At 33.7% G+C, this 22179-nt stretch overlaps 1 protein-coding gene across 7 annotated transcripts in view; it reads left to right on the forward strand.

Annotated features, from left to right (window-relative positions):
- FER (FER tyrosine kinase) overlaps positions 1 to 22179 on the forward strand; it is a 423881-nt gene that overhangs the window by 32989 nt on the left and 368713 nt on the right. For 6 of the 7 annotated variants that reach the window (XR_010413179.1, XM_064596457.1, XM_064596454.1 and 3 more), the window contains one exon: positions 3977 to 4242. Coding sequence is in view for 6 of the 7 variants with exons in the window: in XM_064596457.1 (XP_064452527.1) it covers positions 4036 to 4242 (207 nt within the window). In the remaining variant the exon portion in view is untranslated. Of the gene's footprint in view, positions 1 to 1844; positions 1894 to 3976; positions 4243 to 22179 lie in introns of those variants that run through there. The other variant, XM_064596455.1, reaches the window with a different exon arrangement.

Below are 22179 nucleotides of genomic sequence, written 5' to 3' on the forward strand. Positions count from 1 at the left end.
CTAAAAAAATCACATTCATGATCATGTTATTTTGCCTTAAAAACCAATTAATTCAAGGAGTTTGATCCTTATTAGTTTCCTGAACAATGGAATAGCAGATAAACTCGTATGGCATCTCCCACTGCTTGCCACATATAGCTTGATTTTGGAGACATTTTTTTCTTTGCTTTACCTCGTATTACCTCTCTCTTTTTTTTTTTTTTTTTTTTTTGTACCATACTGCTCCTACTTCCTGGAATACATTTCCTCTTTGACTTTTTATAATCTAAATCATGGTCATTTTCCACCCCTAATCTCAAATCTTGCCATTTCTAGAAGACTTTTCTGGGCTGGTTTAGCTTTCATTATTTTTTTTTTCTCTTCAAAAATTCTTTAATTTATTTTTTGAATAGGTAGTATCAATGCATTCACTTAGCACAAAATTTAAATGTACAAAGGGTATATAATGAAAAGTCCCTCTCCCACTCCAGTGTCCCAGCCACTATGTGTTCTTCAGGAAATATTTTTTGTACTTATAAGGAAAATTAATTTCTATCATTCCTCCTCTTTTTTATACAATGTAAGCATACCAAGTTCTGTGTCTCACTTTTTTCAGTTAGAAGTTTTTAATGATAGTTCCTGATCAATACACAAAAGATTTTCTCATTTTTTACTAGGACTGAGTGATATTCCACTGAATGAATGTACCGCGATCAGATCTACCACGTATGATTGTGAAGGTTGGACACTGAACACATTCAGATAGACTGTGATTTGAATGGCACTCCCTAGAATTATTCAGTTACAATCAGATGCAGCAGCCTTGATTGTAATTTACCTAGTCAGTTCCTTTTGATGGATATTTCTGGTTTCTTTTGTATTGTTATCTCAAACACTACTGAAACAAATAGTCTTATTTATGTCATTTGTCTGTAGGATATCATTCCCTTAATTCCTAAAGTATTTATAATCTCTACCAATTTAACAATTAGACAAGGTCTTAATTTATTATGGGGTTGTTTTTAAAATTTTTATCATTTGACATTCCTTAAGGAGTGGTACCATAAATGAAATTATTTTCTATTTCTAGACCTAGAATACTGGTGTGTATAAGTACACCTTTAGGATGGGCTGGAGGGTTTCTCTTACAGCTCCCAGGTTCTATTTCGTTTTTTATCCTTTTGAGCTCTTCATAATCCTTTTGAAGTTCCTGGTAATGGAAGAAAAAAATAAAATCAAAGTTTAGATCAGGTATAAATAGGTATATTTAGAAGCAGAAGTGATATTTATCCCAAGTTATGGAATAAAATGAACCACAATCTCAGATACAGTTTTTAATGAAAGGAAAATGTTTCACATTTCTTTGGCCTCAAAAATTATTCTTTATTTTTCCATTGAAAACATGGGATGAGATAGAATGTATCTTCACTGAGACTTAGATGAACTCTAGGTAAAATAACAGAAAAATGTTCATTGTAAATTTTTGTATCCTATAAAGATACAGTGTATCAAAGTAAAAATTTTAAGGCTACTACATCCAAAGTGAAAAAACTGGAATTATCCTACTCCATATTAAAGTGAATAAGTCAATTACTTTTTATTGACTTAATTATGTTAAGGTCCATTTGGTGTCCTGGTTGCTACTTTGGGAACTTTGATGAAGTGCAGTTTTCCACAACCTTTTTTCTCTTCTCTACTTATTTGATAGATCATAAAACTGGCCAGTTTTCTGTTCTGAAAAATTGTAATTTGTTCTCTATTTGGAAAACCCACATTTTTACTATCTCTTTAGATGTTACCCCTGAGGTTAGAAATGTAAACCTCTTCTCATTTTTCTCTATAGCTTAGAGGATCTCAGATGAATTAACAAGAAAGTGACTTCTGGTATGGATAAGCCAGAACTAAAAATAAGAGGTGTGTTTCTTCATTTCTTCTAATGGGCCCTGAAAGATTCATTGCCTGAAATTTTAGGAGTCTGGAGAGCAAAATAAATGCTATCATAGTGTTCAGGATTTATAGCAAACAAGCAGGATATTTTGGGGAAATTTCTGAGAACTGACCTTTAGGTGATCATAAGTGATACTGTAGTGATTTTTTAAGCAACTTTATTGAGATATAACTCATATACTGAAGAATTCACCCACTTAAACTGTATAGTTCACTGGTTTTTATTTTGTTCACAGAGTTGTGCAACCACCACCACAATCAATTTTAGAACAGTTTCATTGCCCCAAAATGAAATCCAATATCCACTGGCAATTACTCCTCATTTCTTCCCAAATTTGCAGCCGCAGGCAACTACTAATCTACTTTATATCTGTACAATTTGGGTATTTCATATAAAGAGATCATATAAAGAGATCATTGTGTCTAGGTTTCTTTTACTTAGCATAATGTTTACAAGGTTCATCCATATTGTAGCTTCTATCAGTACTTTTTTCCTTTTCATTGCTAATATTATGTTGTATGTAGATATCATGTTTTATTTATCCATTCAGTAGTTGATGGATATTTGGATTATTTGCACACTGTAGCTATTAATGAATAATTCTGCTGGAACATTGATGTACAAGTTTTGTGTGGGCATATGTTTTCATTCCTCTTGGATATATACCCAAGAGTGGAATTTCTGGGTCATATCATAGCTCTATGTTTAACTTTGAGAAACAGCCCCATGTTACATTTCCACCAGCAGTATATGAGGGTTCTAATTTCTTCACCATCTCCAACACTTGATATTATCTGTCTTTTGATTGAAGACATTGTAGTGGTGTGATACAGTATCTCATTGTGTTTTTTTTTTTTTTAAAGATTTTATTTATTTATTTGAGACAGAGAGAATGAGAGAGAGAGAGCACATGAGAGGGGGGAGGGTCAGAGGGAGAAGCAGACTCCCTGCCGAGCAGGGAGCCCGATGCGGGACTCGATCCCGGGACTCCAGGATCATGACCTGAGCCGAAGGCAGTCGCTTAACCAACTGAGCCACCCAGGCGCCCTCATTGTGGTTTTGATTGGTATTTTCCTAATGGCTAATGATATTGAACCTCTTTTCATGTGCTTATTGGACATTTGTAGCTTTTGTTTGGAGAAGTTTCTATTGCCCATTTTAATTGGTTTATTTGTCTTTTTATTATTGAGTTGTAAAAATTCTTTATATATTCCAGAAGGAAGTTCCTTATCAAATAAGTATTTGCAAATATTTTCTCCCATTCTGTGCTCTTTTCACTTTCTTAATGATGACCTTTGAAGTATAGAAGTTTTAAATTTTGATTAAATTCAATTTATGTATTTTAATTTTGTTGCTTTTGCTTATGGTGTCTTATCTAAGAAACTGTTTCCTGAGCCATGGTCACAAAGATTTACTACTGTGTTTTCCTTTGAGAGTTTTATAGTTTTAGCTCTGATATTGCTGAGGATTGCTTTCTTAACAATATTAAGCCTTTTGCATCCATTAACATGAGTCTTTCCATTTATTTGGGTCTTCCTTAATTTCTTTCAACAATATTTTATAGTTTCAAGAGCACAGGTTTTTAACTTATTTTATAAAACTTATCCCTAAATATTTTAGTCTTTTCGATGCAGTCATATATAGGAATTGTTTTTTAATTTCATTTTCAGATTGATCATTGCTAGTGTATAGAAATATAATTGATTTTTGTATATTGATCTTGTTAATGCTAATACTTCTTTTTTATTACATTCCTTAGGATTTTGTATATACAATCTCATGTCCTCTGCAAATAAATATAGTTTCACTTCTTTCTTTTTCAATTACCATGGAAATTATTTCAATTATCTCATTGTAATGGCTAGAACCTCCTGTACAATGTTCAGTAGAAGTGGAGAGAGTGGACATCCTCATCTTGTTCCTGATATTTCAGTGAAAGCATTCAGTTGTAGTGATTTTTTTTTTTTTACCCTATAAAGAATAGGCCATAACTTTCCTTTGAACACAAATTTCCTTTTGACTTTTTTTCCCTTCTGTTTACATACACAGATATGTGCTGATTAGAAGGCTCACAGCGCAGTGTGGAGGATAAGACAGTGCCTTACAAAATGGGGTTTGGGAGTGACCTGAAGAATTCACATGAAGCTGTGCTAAAATTGCAAGACTGGGAATTACGGTTACTGGAAACAGTGAAGAAATTTATGGCCCTGAGAATAAAAAGTGATAAAGAATATGCATCTACTTTACAGAACCTTTGTAATCAAGTTGATAAGGAAAGTACTGTTCAAATGAATTATGTCAGCAATGTATCCAAGGTAAGGAGAATAATTTCATTATTTATTGTGTATAGCATCATAATTGTGCTTAGGGCAAATAGATCATGCTGTTGAGGGAGCATCCCCAAATTAGCATTCTAAAGCAGTGGTTCCAAAATCTTGCTGATTAGCAGAATCTCATGGGGGAAAGTTTCAAAAATTACACATTTTGTGCACTACCTCCTGAATCTGAGTTAGTAGGTCTGAAATTTTTGAATTTTGAAATTAAAAATTGATGTCTAGATTATTGTAATGATTTTGGTTTGAGAGCCATTTTTACAAATTTTGTTTTCTTCATTACCCTATTTCCTTGGGTGTCTTGAGATCTGCTATTTTCTTTTGACACAAACTTTCATCATAACCCACCTTCCCTGAATTCTTCTGTGAATCATTTGTGTAGTGAATCACATGGATTATTTTAACACATAGTGTTCTTTGCTGTCATTCATCTTACTAAAATAATAATATACTGCTGAGTTAATCACACTAAAAAATTCTTTGGATAAACAATATGTTTTTTTAACTCTAAGATTATAAAAATATAATATAAACTTTAAAATTAAGCGCCATTAAAAATAATGGCCAAATTGCACTGTTAATTGCTGTTGGAAGGCATTAAAGATGAAATATTACACACCTTAATCGTTCTTAGATTTCTGCTCTATTTCCATTGTATTACTTAACTATCATATTTCGCTATACTTATTCAAAGTAAGGGAAGATCTTCCTTGTTTTACTTTGGAAAGTTAAAAAAAATTAGTGCGTTTCTTTTACTAATATTTCTTAGGATTTGAGTAAATTGTAGAGGAAATTGTTTCCGATGGAATGTGTGTGTGGTGTGTATGATCAGCTAAGGATCTGTGATTTCATTGAGAACTCCTTAATGTTAATATCTTTAACTTCCTTCCCTAGGCTAGTCAGGTTCCCCAAAAAGGAATTCTCTAGTCTCTAGTCTGAAGATGGGGTTGCCAGACATAGCAAATAAAAATGTAGGACACCAGTTAAATTTTGCATGTGATATTTGGGACACACATACACTAAAAATTATTTTTTATCTGAAATTCAGATTTAACTTGTCCTGTGTTTGGTTGACTACTCTGTTATGTTATGAGAATTGATAGGGAAAGTAGGTTGAGTGTTCTAAGAGTTATACTTTAGTTAATCTTCCTGTTTTTGGTAAGCTGCCTAATGTCTCTTAGTCCAAAGGCTCTCTGGTTTATTTTTTCCTCTTGTTTTCTTCTGAGTTGGGGGCAGAACAGTTGCGTGTTTGTGTGGGCTGAGCAATAGAAATGAGAGTTCTGTCTGCTCCTTATATAGACTTTGAATCTATTCCTCTGTTTCAGTATCGTCTCAGCTTCTTTCATATAGGTTTCTCCAGTTTCTGAGCTTTACTGGAGTTATAGGTCTGACCCTATAAATTGGCCTTTTCTTCTTTTTTTATTGAGAAATAATTGACATACATGCGTTCCTGTATAAGTTTAAGTTACATAGCATGATGGTTTGTTTCACACATATTGTGAAATTATTACTACAGTAGGTTTAGTTAACATCTATCATCTCATGTAGATAAAATAAAAAGAAAAGAAAAAAATCCTTTTTGTGATGACAACTCTTAGGATCTACCCTCTTCAGTTTTCTATATATCATACAGCAATGTTAATTATAACCATCATGTTGTACGTTACACATCTAGTACTTATTGATCTTTTAAGTAGAAATTTGTACCTTTTGACCACCATCTTCCCCTACATGGCCTTTTCTTCTTCTTCTTTTTTTTTTTAATTCTTATGTTAATCCCCATACATTACATCATTAGTTTTAGATGTAGTGTTCCATGATTCATTGTTTGTGCATAACACCCAGTGCTCCATGCAGAATGTGCCCTCCTCAATACCCATCACCAGGCTAACCCATCCTCCCACCCCCCTCCCCTCTAGAACCCTCAGTTTGTTTTTCAGAGTCCATCGTCTCTCATGGTTCATCTACCCCTCCGATTTCCCCCACTTCATTCTTCCCCTCCCGCTACCTTCTTCTTCTTTTTTTTTTTCTTAACATATATTGCATTATTTGTTTCAGAGGTACAGATCTGAGATTCAACAGTCTTGCACAATTCACAGCACTTACCAGAGCACATACCCTCCCCAGTGTCTATCACCCAGTCACCCCATCCCCCCCACCCCACCCCCCACTCCAGCAACCCTCAGTTTGTTTCCTGCAATTAAGAATTCCTCATATCAGTGAGATCATATGATGCATGTCTTTCTCTGTTTGACTTATTTCGCTCAGCATAATACCCTCCAGTTCCATCCACGTCGTTGCAAATGGCAAGATCTCATTCCTTTTGATGGCTGCATAATATTCCATTGTATATATATACCACATCTTCTTTATCCATTCATCTGTCGAAAGACATCTTGGCTCTTTCCACAGTTTGGCTATTGTGGGCATTGCTGCTATAAACATCGGGGTGCACATACCCTTTCGGATCCCTACTTTTGTATCTTTGTGGTAAATACCCAGTAGTGCAATTGCTGGATCATATGGTAGCTCTATTTTCAACTTTTTGAGGAACCTCCATACTGTTTTCCAGAGTGGCTGCACCAGCTTGCATTCCCACCAACAGCGTAGGAGGGTTCCCCTTTCTCCGCATCCCCGCCAACATCTGTCATTTCCTGACTTGTTAATTTTAGCCATTCTGACTGGTTTGAGGTGGTATCTCATTGAGGTTTTGATTTGGATTTCCCTGATGCATGGCCTTTTCTTCTTGATCTACCTTTTGCAGAGCACTTATGTTTCAACATTTCTTGATATGCTAATCAATTACCATTTACCTACTTTTCATTTTCTTATGTTTTGTTGACATGTCTTATCTGTGGTTGTCCCCTTTTCTATTTTCTTTGTTATTGTGAATTTATACTTTAAGTAACTACATTATATTTTAGTGGGATTTTGGGAAGAAGTGGAGAAATAGCCATGTGTTCTATTTACCATGTTTAAGTGGAATTATACTCTTTTTTTTTTTTAAGATTTTATTTATTTATTAGAGAGAGAGCACAAGCAGGGAGAGTGGCCGGCAGAGAGAGAAGCAGGCCTCCCGCCGAGCAGGGAGCCCGATGTGGGACTCAGTCCCAGGACCCTGGGATCATGACCTGAGCCGAAGGCAGCCGCTTAACCGACTGGGCCACCCAGGCGCCCCTGGAATTAAACTCTTGAGAAAAGTAAGATAGTGAAAGTAACAAGAAGTAGGATTAGTAGGTATAGAAGATCGAAGATTTGTGAGGTCAGGCCAGTGGAGGAATCATCAGTGTACACACTAAAGTGTCAAGTATTTTGGTAAGGGATAGATGGAGACAAATGCTAAAATAATTAAGGAAGTCAGGAGAGTTTTTGGATTGCAAAGGGGTTTAGGGAAAGTGATAAAGATTGGGAGGGATGGTTTAAATGGGCAGGATTGCCCTTCAAAGAGGAAATGTTGAGAGGTAACAGTGAACAATGGTTGGAAACCCGAAGAAAAACAAGGAATATGTCAGCCTTTCCTCTTAACACTGAAAAGTCATCATTTATTCTACCTAAAAAAAGTCCAGTATATCAATTTTTTTCTTTAGGGTATTGTGTTTTTGGTGTTGCATCTAAAAAAAACCCCACTGTTGCCTGACCTAAATTTGCTGAGTTTCTCCTTTGTTTGCACCTGGAAGTTTTATAGTTTTGCTTTATATTTAGGTTTATGATCCATTTTTAGTTAATTTTTATATAGGGGGCAAGGTATGATCAAAGTTTTTTTGCAAACAGATATCCATTTGTTCTAGCAACATTTGTTGAAAAGATTAAGCTTTCTCCTTTGCATTTTTGTTGAAAATCAGTTGACCATTATTTGTAAGCCTATTTCTACACACTTTATTTTGTTCCACTTGTGTTTTTGTCTGCCCTGACACCAATAACACACTTTTTATTTCGCTGTTTTATAATAATCACAAAGTCAGTAGTGTAATTTTTCTGTTCTTTTTTTTTCTTTCAAAATACTTTTGGCTATTTTAGTTCCTTTGCACTTCCGTATGAATTTTATTTATTTATTTATTTAAGATTTTATTTATTCATGAGAGACAGAGAGGCAGAGGCAGAGGCAGAAGCAGGCTCCCCACTGAGCAAGGAGACCAATTCGGGACCCGATTCCAGGACCCTGGGATCATGACCTGAGCTGAAGGCAGACGCTTAACCGACTGAGCCACCCAGGCATCCCCATATGAATTATAGAATTAGCTCGTCAATTTCTATTTTAAAAAGGCTACTGGATTATGGTTGGAATGCACTGACTATATAGATAAATTTGGGGAAAACATGTATCTTAACAGTATTGGATCTTCCAGTCCATAAACATGGTATATATTTTCTTTAATTTTTCTGAGTAGTCTTCCAGTTTTCAGTGTACAGGACTTTCAGATTTATGTGTATTTTGTATTTTTTGATACTCTTGTAAATAGTATTTTTTCAAAATTTTAGTTTCCCACTGTTCATAATTATTTTGTATACTAATCTCGTAACCTAAACTTCGTGAAACTTGCTTATTTGTAGCTTTTTTGTAGATTGCTTTGGATTTTCTACACAGGTGATTATGTCTTCTGCAAACAAAGACAATTTTCCTTCTTTTTCATTTGGATGTCTTTTATTTGCTTTTCTTTCATTTTTGCACTGGCTAGAATCTCTAGCACAAACCTGAATGGAAGTATAGACAACAGATATCCATGTCTTGTTGCTAATCTTAGGGGAAACACATTTAGTCTTTCATCATTAAGTATGCTGTTAGCTGTGAGTTTTTTGTAGATATCTTTTATAAGCTTGTGGAAGCTTCTACTCCTACTTAGCTGAGAGTTTTTTTCATGCACTGATGTTGGGGTTTTGTCAAGGGGTTTATCTTTTTCTGCTTAGATGATTGTGTTGTTTTTTTCTTTTCAGCTTGATAATACATTCAGATGTACTCATTGATTTTCAGATGTTTCAAATGTTAAAACAATCTTGTATTTCTGGATTAAACCCCATCTAGTTTTATATATTGTCCTTTTTTTTTTTTAAATCTTTGTATTCAATTTGCTAAAACTTTTTTTTTTTTTTTAATTATCTCAGTTTTATTGGTTTGCAGTTGTCTTTTCTTGTAATGTTGTGTGGTTTTGGTATCAGGGTAATGCTGGCCTCATAGGACAAGTTGGGAAGTATTTTCTCTTTAGTTTTCTTGTGAGGTTTGTGTAGAATTGTTTTTATTTCTTACTTAGATGTTTGATAGAATTCACCAATGAAATCATCAGGGCCTAAAGTTTTCTTTCAGAGAAGGTTTTTAATTATACATTTAACATTTAATATAGTGGGCTCTTCAGATAGTCTTTTTCTTCTTGAGTGAACTTTGGTAGGTTATGCTTTTCAAGGAATTTGTTCACTTTTGTCTAAGATGTCAAATTTTTTATGTTGTTTATTATTTTACATTATTGTCCTTTTAATACCTTTCTCATTCCTGATATTGGCAATTTTTGTCTTCTTTCTTTTTTTCCTGATCAGACAGGCTAGAGGTTTATCAACTTTACTGATACTATCTGAGAACTACCCTTTTGATTTCATTGATTTTCTATTTTCTATTGCATTTCTCCTCTGAAATCTATTAATTTTTTCCCACTTAATTTGGGTTTTATTTGCTCTTACTTACCCTCATTTAGTAAGTGGAAACAGATTATTGATTTAAGATCTATCTTCTTTTGTAATATAAGCTTATAGTTTTTTTTAATTTTCTGAGTACTGTTTTAGCTGAATCCTAGAACTTTTTATAAGCTTCTTTTCATTTTCTTTCAGTTCAGCATACATTTTAACTTTTGTTTTGATTTCTTTTTTGACCCATGTGTTCTTTCAAAGTCTGTTATTTAATTTCCAAATATTTGGGTTTTTTTTTTTCCAGAGACATTTTTGTTATTGATTTTGAACTTAGTTCCATTACTTTATAAGAGCCTATTTTGTACTTTTAAATTTATGAATACTTGTTTCATGGCCCAGAATATGGTCTGTTAAGGAACTGTTTCATGTACATGTGATATCCTTCTGTTGTTGGGTGGAGTGTTCTGTAAGTGACAGTTAGGTCAAGACGGTATATAGTGTTATTCAAGTCTTTTATTTCTTTACTCATTTTTGTCCACCTATTCTCTCAATTATTGAAAGATGAGTATTGAAATCTCTAATTATAATTGTGAATTTGTCTATTTCTCCTTGCAGTTTCATCAGTTTTTATTTCACGTATTGTGAATCTGTTATTAGTTACATAAATGCTTAGAATTGTTATGTGTGTTTTTTTTTTTTAATTTTATTTATTTGACAGAGAGAGACACAGCAAGAGAGGGAACACAAGCAGGGGGAGTGGGAGAGGGAGAAGCAGGCTCCCCGCAGAGCAAGGAGACTGATGCGGGGCTCGATCCCAGGACCCTGGGATCATGACCTGAGCCGAAGGCAGACGCTCAACGACTGAGCCACCCAGGCACCCCTGTTATGTGTTTTTTTTTTTTTTTTTTTTTGACGAATTAACTTGTGTATTAGGTGACTGATTTTTGAGGATTTTAAAATTCTTATGAATTGACTCATTTTTCATTTATGATGTTACCTTCTTTATTCCTCATAATATTCTTTGCTATGAAATCTACTCTGTCTGATATTAATAGGACCATTTTGGCTTTCTTTTGGTTAATATTAGCATATTCTGTGTTTTTTATCCCATTTGGTTGTTATATTTAGAGTGGGTTTCTTGTAGGTAGCATGTGGTTGGGTCTTGCTTTGTTTCCTAATATGACAGTCACTGCCATTTAATTGGTGTGTTTAGAGTGTTTTCATTTAATGTGATTTTTTTATATGGTCAGGTTTTAATCTATCAGTTTGCTATTTGTTTTCTCTTTGTCCTGTCTGCTTTTTCTTTTTCTTATTTTCCTTTTTTCTCTTCTTTTGGATTGAGTTTCTTTTTATGGTTCTGTTTTTACCTACTTTGTTGGGTTATTACCTATAATTGTTCATTGTGTTATTTTAGTGGTTGCTTGAGGGTTCATAGTATACATCTTTAACTTACTACACATTTATATTTTAGTCATATATAGAACCTCATCTATAATAATATACTTGCAGTAGTATACTTTCATTTCTCCTGCCTATACTTTATGCTATTATTGTTATGCTTTTTAATTCTACTTGTATTATAAATCCCACAATATATTATTATTATTGCTATAAATTATTATCTTTTGAATAATTTAAATAATAAGAATATAAGTCTTTATATTTACCCATTGAGTTACAACTCACTGTACTCTTCATTTCTTTGTGTAGATCCAGGTTTCTCTCTGGTATTATTTTTTTTCTGCTTGGACTTCCCTTAACATTTCTTATATTGGAAAACAAAAACATTCTTATGAATTCAGACAAACTCTGAATAAAAACTGTTGTTTCAGAGAACCATTTATTTTGAATTATTGTGTGGCACAGAAACTATACATTCTTCCTGGAATTTTATTGTTGTGTTTTAAAAATATTCAAGCAGGAAAGAAAGCAAGTAGTTGGAAGATATAGTCTGTAGAGAAAACCTATTTATAACAACTATTATTTAGGTGTTTTTCAGGTTTGAGTCATTTTGTTGATTATTTTCAATGCTTTCCTGTAATTATAGCTACAGTAGTTGTGTGTTCTTTGACTCATTGTCCAGGATAAATACTTTTTGGTATAATGAACTCAGAACTTTAAATTACTACCTGTTTATGGAATACTGATTTACCTCACCACACATCTGCTAGTTCAGAGGTGGAAGGATGATTTGCTTTTCTAAAAGATATAAATTTTTTCCCTATATGTAATTTTCACTTTCCAAAATTTGAGTGAAGTGTTTACTTTTTTTAATATTGTGTATTCATCCTAATATAACTGGTACTATTTACCTTTATTGGTTTCTTAAGAGTGAAATAGGCATTTTAGGATTCATGCTAATTATTTTGGAAATCTGTGATGCTCTGTAGTGTATGCAGTGTAGTAAATGGTCTCTTTTTTTAGGGGGTGGAGCGATAGGGGAGAATAAAATTTCTATAAATGGAATCATTATTCCTCTTTTTCACTGTGAAATAAGAGAGGCATTATTTCTAGGAATTACTTTTGGTCACGAAACAACAACATAAAAGTCACATTTAGGAATGTAGAAAATCTTTTGAAAAATACATTTCAGGTAGAAACAGTATTTTATAATATAATATTAATATTCAGTTTACAACTCAGGATTCTGAAAAATGTTCTAAAACTTAAAAGTCTCAAACCAGTAATTTTGTTTCCTTGGGGGTAGGTGAATATGTATTATATGTATATTTATCTTAAAGTGGTGCTATTTATTTTTCTTTCTTTTTTTTTTTTTTTATGTTCAGTTAGGCAGCATATAGTGGTGCTATTTCTAATTATCCAGTGTGGTGCTGGTTTTGATTAGACAGAAGAAGATGCTGATTTCTTTTTCTTGCTTGCTTGCTTGCTTTTTCTTTCTTTCTTTCTTTCTATCTAAGATTTTTAATTTATTTATTTGACAGAGGGTGACACAGCGAGAGAGGGAACGCAAGCAGGGGGAGTGGGAGAGGGAGAAGCAGGCTTCCCGCCTAGCAGAGAGCCTGATGTGGGACTCGATCCCAGGACCCTGGGACCATGACCCAAGCTGAAGGCAGACGCTTAGATTTGAAGTGTAGGTCATTATTCTAGTTAGAAACACAAATAAAGTGCAGGCCATTTTTATTTTTACTTTCATATCAAGAATGACTCACTAATCTTGGCCTAGAAGGACTTACTCACTTTAGATGTTACTCATGCCACAAAGTAGGTAGCCTGAAGGAGTAGATAGATTTTCCTTGTGGTTGTTGGCCTCTAATTTAATGATAAAGTACTAAACAGGAATTAATTAAAGATTACTGTGTAATTTGTAACCAGTTTATACAGTACTCTCATTAGTTTAGCTTAATAGTTATTCTTGAGATGCATGTATTTTGGGTATGTAGTAAGAGATGAAAGTAATCTTTTGATGCGGTGTCTTTAGGTTCCCATACTTCTGTATCCTCCAACATCTTAGATAGCACATTAAGAGGTAGATTTATTAGCTGTGTGACCTTGGCAGATTATTTAATTTCTCTGCCACCGTTTATAAGATGAAGATATTTGCCTCAGAGTGTTGATATGAGGAATATATAAGAGAAAGCCTGTGAACGTAGAAGAAGCAGATGTTAAAGAGGAGGAGCAGAGGGTCATCTAGACAAGCAAGGTTAGACTTAATAGGGGTGAAGTTGGGAGAAGGAATGGACACCATTAACCCCTCCTCTTGGTTCTGTGTTACATAAGATGTGAGAGAAGAAAACATCATTTATTTGACAGAGCTTCAGAAAAAGAGAGGGTCCTAGGTATAATGTCTGGTTTATAACTTCTGGGAGCAAATACAGAGTTTTAACTCTTTTCCCCAGAGGTTTATGGTGGTGGGGGGCGGGGGGGGGTTTAAAAAGATTAGACTGAGCAGTAACTGGAAGGATTGGTTGGATTCCGGGAGGAAAGGGAAGTCTGCTTTTAAAGAAATGTTAAGCTGAAAGAGCCAATCAAGGAGATTTGGGGGGATATAGGAAATAAGGAATAACAAAACAACTGCCTTAGGACATGGGTGGGAAGAGAATGGGATGAACTAGGGTGGAGAACAGGTCTATCCCACTGAAGCTAGAGGGGAGTAGGCAAACATCTCCAGAAGCCCTACTGTAATTTATTGTTTTCTCTTTAAAACAGCCAAATAGGTCAGCCCTGTATTAACAAAAAACCACTAGAACTGGATCAACAAAGTAATCTTCTGTGCACATAAGCATAAAACTCAAGGAGTTTATGAGGATGACAGTATAGAGGGAAGTAGCTAAGTAGAGAAAAATCACAGGGTGCAAGAGCTGGAGGAGACTGCAGGGGTCTTTAACTCAGCACCTAACTTTTGGTAGGAGAAATTGCTGAGGTCATGTGATTTGCTTCTGAAGGGCAAAGGTTGCTCTGACCTGTTAGCTTTCTGGATATTGCTCTTTCTCAGAAGAACGAGAATTGTGAGGGACACTGAGTCTAGGAAGCTAGAAGAAAAAGTTGTAGGAAAGAAAAGGTAATGTAGTTTCCTTCTGGGTATGATCTGTGTTTAGATATCTAGATTTACTCTTTTTAATAGCAATAGTAATATTTTGGTAGTCATGTAGTTTCTGGAAATGGCCATCTGAGATTGGGCGATGAGTGAGCTAATGTGGCTCAGCATATATGGTACCAGTCTTTGGAACCCAACTAATGACTTCAATTAATTGATTATTTTGATTTTATTTTATCTTAAAAATATTCATTTATTTTTTGTTTACTTAGTATTTTTTATTCAGTATTTGTTTTGGTTATTGCATTAGTGTTTGTACTACTTACAAAGTACTACTACAAGGGCTTAAAAGTTTGAATCCTTCCATTGTTAGGAAGGCCAATTAAATAGAGAGGCCAAAATTCCCTGGACATTGAAGGACATATTTAATGCAGGTGATCCATCCCTCCCTGAGTCACCAAATAACTTCAGTTCTTTGGCTCTTTAAAAACTCCCACCAGGTGAAAATTATACCTGCTCTTCTAGATGCTATGACATACACTATGCAGGGAAGGAGACTAGCATATTCCTGCTCCATTTATAGGCAAAGAAACTGTAAATATAAGAAAAGATAAGATATCCAGCAATTCATCAAATGAATTATAAAATTGACGGTGTTTTGTATATATAATCAGCTTATTTTATGAAAATTATTATACTATCATTATGAAATGTTCGAATGTTCCAAAGCTATTTGCCTCAAATATAGTACCGATAGTGTAGTTGTTTTTCATGCTTCTTGTGCTTGGATTCATTGAGCTTCTTGAATCTGTGGGTTTTTTGGTTTTCATTGAGTTTTGAATGTTTTTAGCCATTATTTCTTCAAATACTTTTCCTATCCCTCCTCTGTCTCTTTGGGGTTTTCTAATTACACATATATTGGATGTCTAGAAGGTGTTCTGCAGCTCAGTGAGATTCCATTTATTTATTTCTACATTCTTTTTTTCTCTCAGTTTCATTTTTGATAGTTTATATTGCTATGTTTTATTGAGTTTTGTTAGGGAGCACAGTTAAGTTATGTGGAAAGAGCTTGATCCTTTGGATCTTGATTTTAAAATTTGTTAGGCAGGGTCAGAGCAGTGTGAACTCTGGGGCTAATGACTCCCCACTAACAGGGCTCTACCCAGTGCCCCATGAATTATGAGTTTTTCTGGGGTAGCTGGTGGCAACAGACAATATTTCTGACCATATACAAACAGCAGGGACTGTTCCCTGTCATCTTTTCAGCCAGTTTTTTCTCCAGTTCATGTAGCTTCTTCCCGGGCATGCACTGATCAGTATTCTGCTGAATACCAGAGTAGGGCTCACTGCAAATCTCCAGGCTTCTCACTGGGCCTCCATCCTCTCCATTAGTCTGTGCCATGAACTCTAGCTGCCTTGTTCTTCGCAGACTCTCAGCTCCGCCTCCTCAACTCAGGGATTCTACTCATATCCCCTTTGGTTTCTCCTCCCTGTGCTTGCAGCCTCTCAGGTCAGTAAGTCAGGGCAATTGTAGGGCTCAGCTTGTTTGTTTTCTTTCAGTGATCACTTCATGTCCTTCATAGCCTGATATCCAGTATCTTGAAAACTGTTATTTCTTATATTTTGTCCATTTTTTTTTTTTCTGGTAGAAGCGTAAATTTGGTTCCTGTTACTCCATCTTGACTGATTTTATTTTAAAATATTTTCCTAATGGCATTTTATTTTTCATCTGGTAAGGCATAATTAGCATTTATGAAATCAGACTATTTGTTTAGAATTAAAAATTCAGATCAGGTGAGGCTTTGCATTATTATTAAAAGAAAAGAAAATAAACATACAAGCAGTGTGAGGCCCAGAGTTTTCTCTTTGACCTTTTAATTTACCACTTGTAATGGCCGTGTCACTCCCCTGCCTAAGATTCTCTAGTTGGATGTTGTAATTAGTATAAAGTCAAACTTTTCACTCTCATGTTTTAAGTTTATGCTTGTTCTGGACTTATACTCCGATTTTCTCTTTGCATCTCCCTTAGGAAAGACTTCAGACAGAAAACTGGGGCAATTTCAGTCTTTCACTTCTCTTTGGGATTCCAGTCCTGTGCTGCCTGTGGTCCTGTATCTGAAGACAGTTTCATACATTATGCTCAGTTTTCTAATTGTTTCAGTGGGAAGATGAACTTGATTCCAGTTACTATGTCAAGGCTAGATGAAGTGTGTTTAATTACTCTTTTCTCTCCTCTTTCTAGCCTTCTTCCTAGCACAAAGGAGTCATGGTCAATGATTTCTGGTTTCCTTCAGCTCATTTCTGAGTATCTTCTAATATGCATGATTAATTTGTTAACTATAAATTACTAATCCATAGAAATATAAACAGTCCTGGCAGGATCTGTACTTCGCATTTCATATCTGTTTGCTACTGTGGATGCCTCAGTGGAATAAAGTTCTTTCTGTGGAAACAGTCTAATATTTAATTTAAAAAATTAACTTAGACTTTATTTCCCCAAAGTAAGTTAGACTAGTTCTTTCTTTATGGAAGAGCTGCTAGTATTTTCTTTTATCTTTAACTGTTATTGTTTTATATTTTCCCACACTACCAAGTAATGATTAACAAAGTAACTCATCTTGTGCTATATTCTTTTACTTTTTTTTATTTTTATTTTTATTTTTTTTATTTATTTATTTTTAAAGATTTTATTTATTTATTTGAGAGAGAGAATGAGATAGAGCATGAGAGGGGGGAGGGTCAGAGGGAGAAGCAGACTCCCTGCTGAGCAGGGAGCCTGATGCGGGACTCGATCCCGGGACTCCGGGATCATGACCTGAGCCGAAGGCAGTCGCTTAACCAACTGAGCCACCCAGGCGCCCCTTTTACTTTTTTAAAAAAAGTTTTTTATTTAAGTAATCTCTACACCTCATGTGGGGCCCGAACTCACGACCCTGAGATCCAGGTGTCATACGCTCTTTTGACTGAGCCAGCCAGGTGCCCCTATATTATTTTACTTTAGATATTATTTTGGCTTCTAGTGTGATGAATGGTTTCCTGTTATGCATGAGAGCTGCGATTTAATTTCACAGAAGCATCTGTACTAAATTTGGAGTGATACATTCGATGCTGGTGTTTCATATTTTAGTAGGCTCTATATTTGGAAGTGCTATTATAGTGTTAGGTCACAGTGTGTGTGTATTTTGAACAGCTTGTGGATGGAATTTGAAATGGAACATAAATCATTTTGGTTTTGATTAGTTCTAATATTTAAATTTTTACAAGGCAATTCAGGTTTGAAGACAAAAAAAAATATTGTTATCTTTTCTATGTTTCACATATATCTTTATTTTTATGCTCTGTATTTTTTTTGATGCACATGCCCACACAAGATGTTTGTTCATCTTATAGAAATATCATTGTACTCTATAAATTATTTTGCAGTTTGACATTTTAGTCTCATTATATGCCTTGGGCTTTCCCTATATATTTCACATGAAGTTATCTTAATTTTTAATGGCTGCATTTCATTATAATTCATTTCTTTGATTTCTTATTGATGGACTCTTTTTGCTATTAAAACTGTGATAAATGTCCTTGTAAATATAATCTGTATACTTGTACAAATCTTATGTGTGAGATAAGTTCCAAAAAATAAAATTTCTGGGTATAAAGTTTGCCCACTTAGTATTTCAATAATTAACCTTTCCACTAACAGTGTGTTAGAGAACCTGTTTCCCCAAACTCTTACCTATAGAATGTATTGTTTTATTTAATTTTGTCAACCTGATACATGAAAAATAATAATTCCAATGGCTTAATTTGTGTTTTTTTATTATTAAAATATTTTTACTCAGAATCTCTCAGTTAGAGGCATTTTGGAAACAATATTAAATAACATTGTTGACATTAAGTGGCCTTATTTGTCTTTGACTCTTATGGGAATACTTCTATATATGACTATTAGGTATGCATTTTTGAAATGTCCCAAAACTGGCTATGAGATATTTTTCTTTCAATGGACTGTTTTGTCCTATTAATATTTTGTTTAAGATTTTGCATTGGCATTTATAAGAGAATTTATTTTTGTAGTATCTTTGCCACTTTTTGATGTCTGTGTTATGGTGATTTTAGGAACTTTTTTCATTGTCATTTCTTAGAAACATTTTAGGTAGTATCAAAGGTATTTAATGCATAAATGTTTGGAATTATTCATTAGCAAAACATTTTGAGCTTTGTATCTTATTAGAGATATTTTGATAATTGGTTCATGATAATCATGTAGTTCATGGTTATTGGTAATTTGCTGTCTGTTAATGTGAGGATTCAGTTAGGGAAATAGAACCTACACCAGGTAGGTTGCTTTATTTCTTTTCTTCATTTCTTTCTTTCAATAGAGAGGATTTGGTTTAGAGAAATATGTTTAAAAGTTTGGGGTAGGGAGGATGGGCAAAATACGTGAAGGAAATTAAGAGGTACAAACTTCTAGTTATAAAATATATAAGTCATGGGGATTTAAAATACAGCATAGGGAATATAGTCAGTAATGTAACTGATAACCTTGTATGGTGACAGATGGAAACTACACTTGTGGGAGCATGTCTTAATGTATTATATATCTATGTTATATATCTGAAACTTATATGTCAACTATATGTCAATTAAACATAACAACTATTTAAAAAATAAACTAATGAAAGACAGGTAGGAGAAAAACATTTTTTTCTCAAAAATTTTAGAATTTTGTCTTAATCTTTGGTGTTTCTCATTTCTTAGACTTAATTTTAGATACTTTATTTTCTTTTTTCCCATTATTGTCAGCTCTCCCTTTTAATGTTATTAACATTTTTTTTCTCTGATTGTTTTTATTTTTGACTAATTAATAAATACTTTTTTTTTCAATTCCCTCTTTGTAGTTTCCTTAGATTTTACATTGTTCTTCCTTTCCCAGCTTCTAAAATTGAATGTTTAATAAATTTATTTTTATTTTTTCTTACTTAGAAATGGAAGTGTAAAGACTGTGAATCTTGCAGCAAATTGAGCTCTATATCATTGATTTTGATAGTATATTACTTACTGTTATTTTCTAGGTCTTAGATTAGTTTTAAAAATGTTACTGTTTAGCCTATGCTATTTTTAGGCATGTTTAACTTTTTTCTTAAAAAGTTCTGTCTATTATTTTTTTCCTTAATTTTTTCCTTGTAAGAGGCAAGCTAGACAGTATAGTTAGTATGAACTATTTTCTGTTTTTGAAGAAATTTATAAAATTTTTTTGTAGCCCAGTATTACCTTAATTTTAAAAATATTCCATAGATTCTTTAAAAATAGGAATTTCCTATACCTATAGTATATAGATTTTTATATATAACAACAAATAAAACATATTCATTATTAAATTACTTAATCAGATATTCTGTATTACTTATTTTTTAAATTTATTTGCCACAGGTAGAGATGATTTAATTCTCCCAACTACTTTTGCTTTCTCATTTCATTTTCCACTGTTTTGCTTTGTGTGTTTTGATGTACTGTTTTCTGGAATGAAAAGATTCATGGTAGTTATATACTCATTGTAATGATATTCTTTTACGTCATAATGTGCCCTTATTTGTTTTGTATTTTGTGTCTAGAATTCAATTTTAAATCATTTGAACATAATGACTACTGAATCTTATTGTTCACATTTTTCTGGGGGATTTTTACTTGTCTTTTTGTTGTATGTTATTTTATTTTACTGATGTTACTTATTTATTGCCATAGTGAAATTTCCCACCTCTGATTTGATAATGTTTTCCTTTTTTTTTTTTTTTTAAGGTTTTATTTATTTATTTATTTGACAGAGAGAGAGAGACATAGCGAGAGAGGGAATACAAGCAGGGGGAGTGGGAGAGGGAGAAGCAGGCCTCCCGCGGAGCAGGGAGCCCGATGCGGGCCTCGATCCCAGGACCCTGGGATCATGACCTGAGCCAAAGGCAGACGCTTAACGACTGAGCCACCCAGGCACCCCATGTTTTCCTTTTCATAGATGTTTAACAGATGTGTTTAGTATAATTTTTATTCTGCAACTTATTTTTAATTGTTAGTAATTTTTTTCTTTTGTTTTCCTTTTTTTTTAATGGACAGTGTTAACTTTTCTCAAAAATTACTTTTGATAATTTAGAAGGTCTGTATTATATGTTTTTTTCTAAACATTCACTTAACTGTTTAAGTTTTGAAACTTAAGAATTTTATACTTAAGTCTATATTTCTTTATTTACAAACTTTAGAAATAAAGCTGTCTATTGACTCTTCTATTTGAAAAGTTAGGAAATGGACACAATTACACTTTTCTTGCTATAGAATGTTTTCCCGATGTTGTGTTTTTTAGAGGGATATATAAATATATATAAAATATAAAATGAAAAAGACAAAGCTATAAGAATTATTAGGACATTTTGTTTGTTTTTAATCCATGTTGTATAGTTTTGTTTTTCACTGTTTTCGTCTTGGTTAAATTTTATATTTTAATTAATTCATTTTTAGAAGATTTTATTTATTTGAGAGAGAGAACATGAGTGGGGTGGGAGGGGCACAGGGGGAGGGAGAAGCAGGCTCCCAGCTGAGCAGGGAGCTTGATGTGGGGGCTCCATCCCAGGACCTGGGGATCATGACCTGAGCCTAAGGCAGATGCTTAATGACTGAGCCACCCAGGTGACCCTAAATTTTATATTTTAATGAAATATAAGTTTTAAATTGCTTTGTGATATCTAGAGCATATTAGTAGTTAGATTTTTGAATTTGAAAGTAAATATGATGAATTCATAGGCCACATTTTATTCAGTGTTCATAATAGCATTTCACAGCTACAAATGGCCTTTCTCCCTAAACAAATGTCCTGGAAGGTTAACTTTAAAAAAAATGTATGTTACAGTGTATCAGAAACCAGATTATCAAGTTAGACCCTGGTGACTTCTGACTATGACTAAGAATTTGCTTCTTTTATGCTATTATTTTGGTTTAGGTGCTTATTCAGTTCTAATTTAGGATTATATTGGAACATTAACAATGAAGAATAATTCTGTTCATTCATAGATCAAAAGTAATAGCATAAAAAATTATTCCAATCTTCAGTAAATATCTGAAATCATACCTTGTCTATTTTTTAATCTTTAACATGGATCTTACTTGACCATGATAAATCTGCAACAGTTGTTTCTGAATAGAATTTTGAAGACCTATAGTGAAGAGTATTCCTCAGTTACTTTTTTTAGTATCTAGAAACTAGAATGTCTAATAACAAATGACTTGTTCTTCCAGCAGTATCCATATGCCCACTTGTTCCCAAACCCACCATTACATGTTTCTGCTTTAAAGAAATGTGTTGTGCTGGAAAAACCATTGAGAGCTAATGGTATTTACTAAGAAATGAGAATAGATAGGAATCCAGAGACTACCAGTATTTAAGACATAAGCAGCAAAGAGAAAGCAGGTACAAAGATTGAGAAGGGATTTTTAGGAAGAGGAGAAGACAAATTGGTATGTTGGAATATGAGAAGCCATGCAAACCAAAAAAGAAGAGTTTTAGGAAGAAGTGAGTCAGCAGGATCAGATCAAATGCTAAGAATAAAGATGGTTACATTTCTGTTGCATTTTGACCATTAGGAAATGGTGACCTTACTGAGGCAGTAGCATGGTGTAGGCAGAAGCATTATATCAATGTATTGACATACAGACAAGAAGTGGTAAAATGATGACTGCAAGTGTGGACTCTCAAAGAGCTTAATCCCTTTCATAGAATACTGCATAATCTCTGATTACTAAATTTTGAAGTATTTGACTTGAAGATATTAAAT

Source organism: Mirounga angustirostris, unplaced genomic scaffold, assembly GCF_029215605.1.
Source record: "Mirounga angustirostris isolate CCGP_5_RB_7025 unplaced genomic scaffold, mMirAng1.0.hap1 SCAF_7, whole genome shotgun sequence".
Lineage (NCBI taxonomy): Eukaryota > Metazoa > Chordata > Mammalia > Carnivora > Phocidae > Mirounga > Mirounga angustirostris.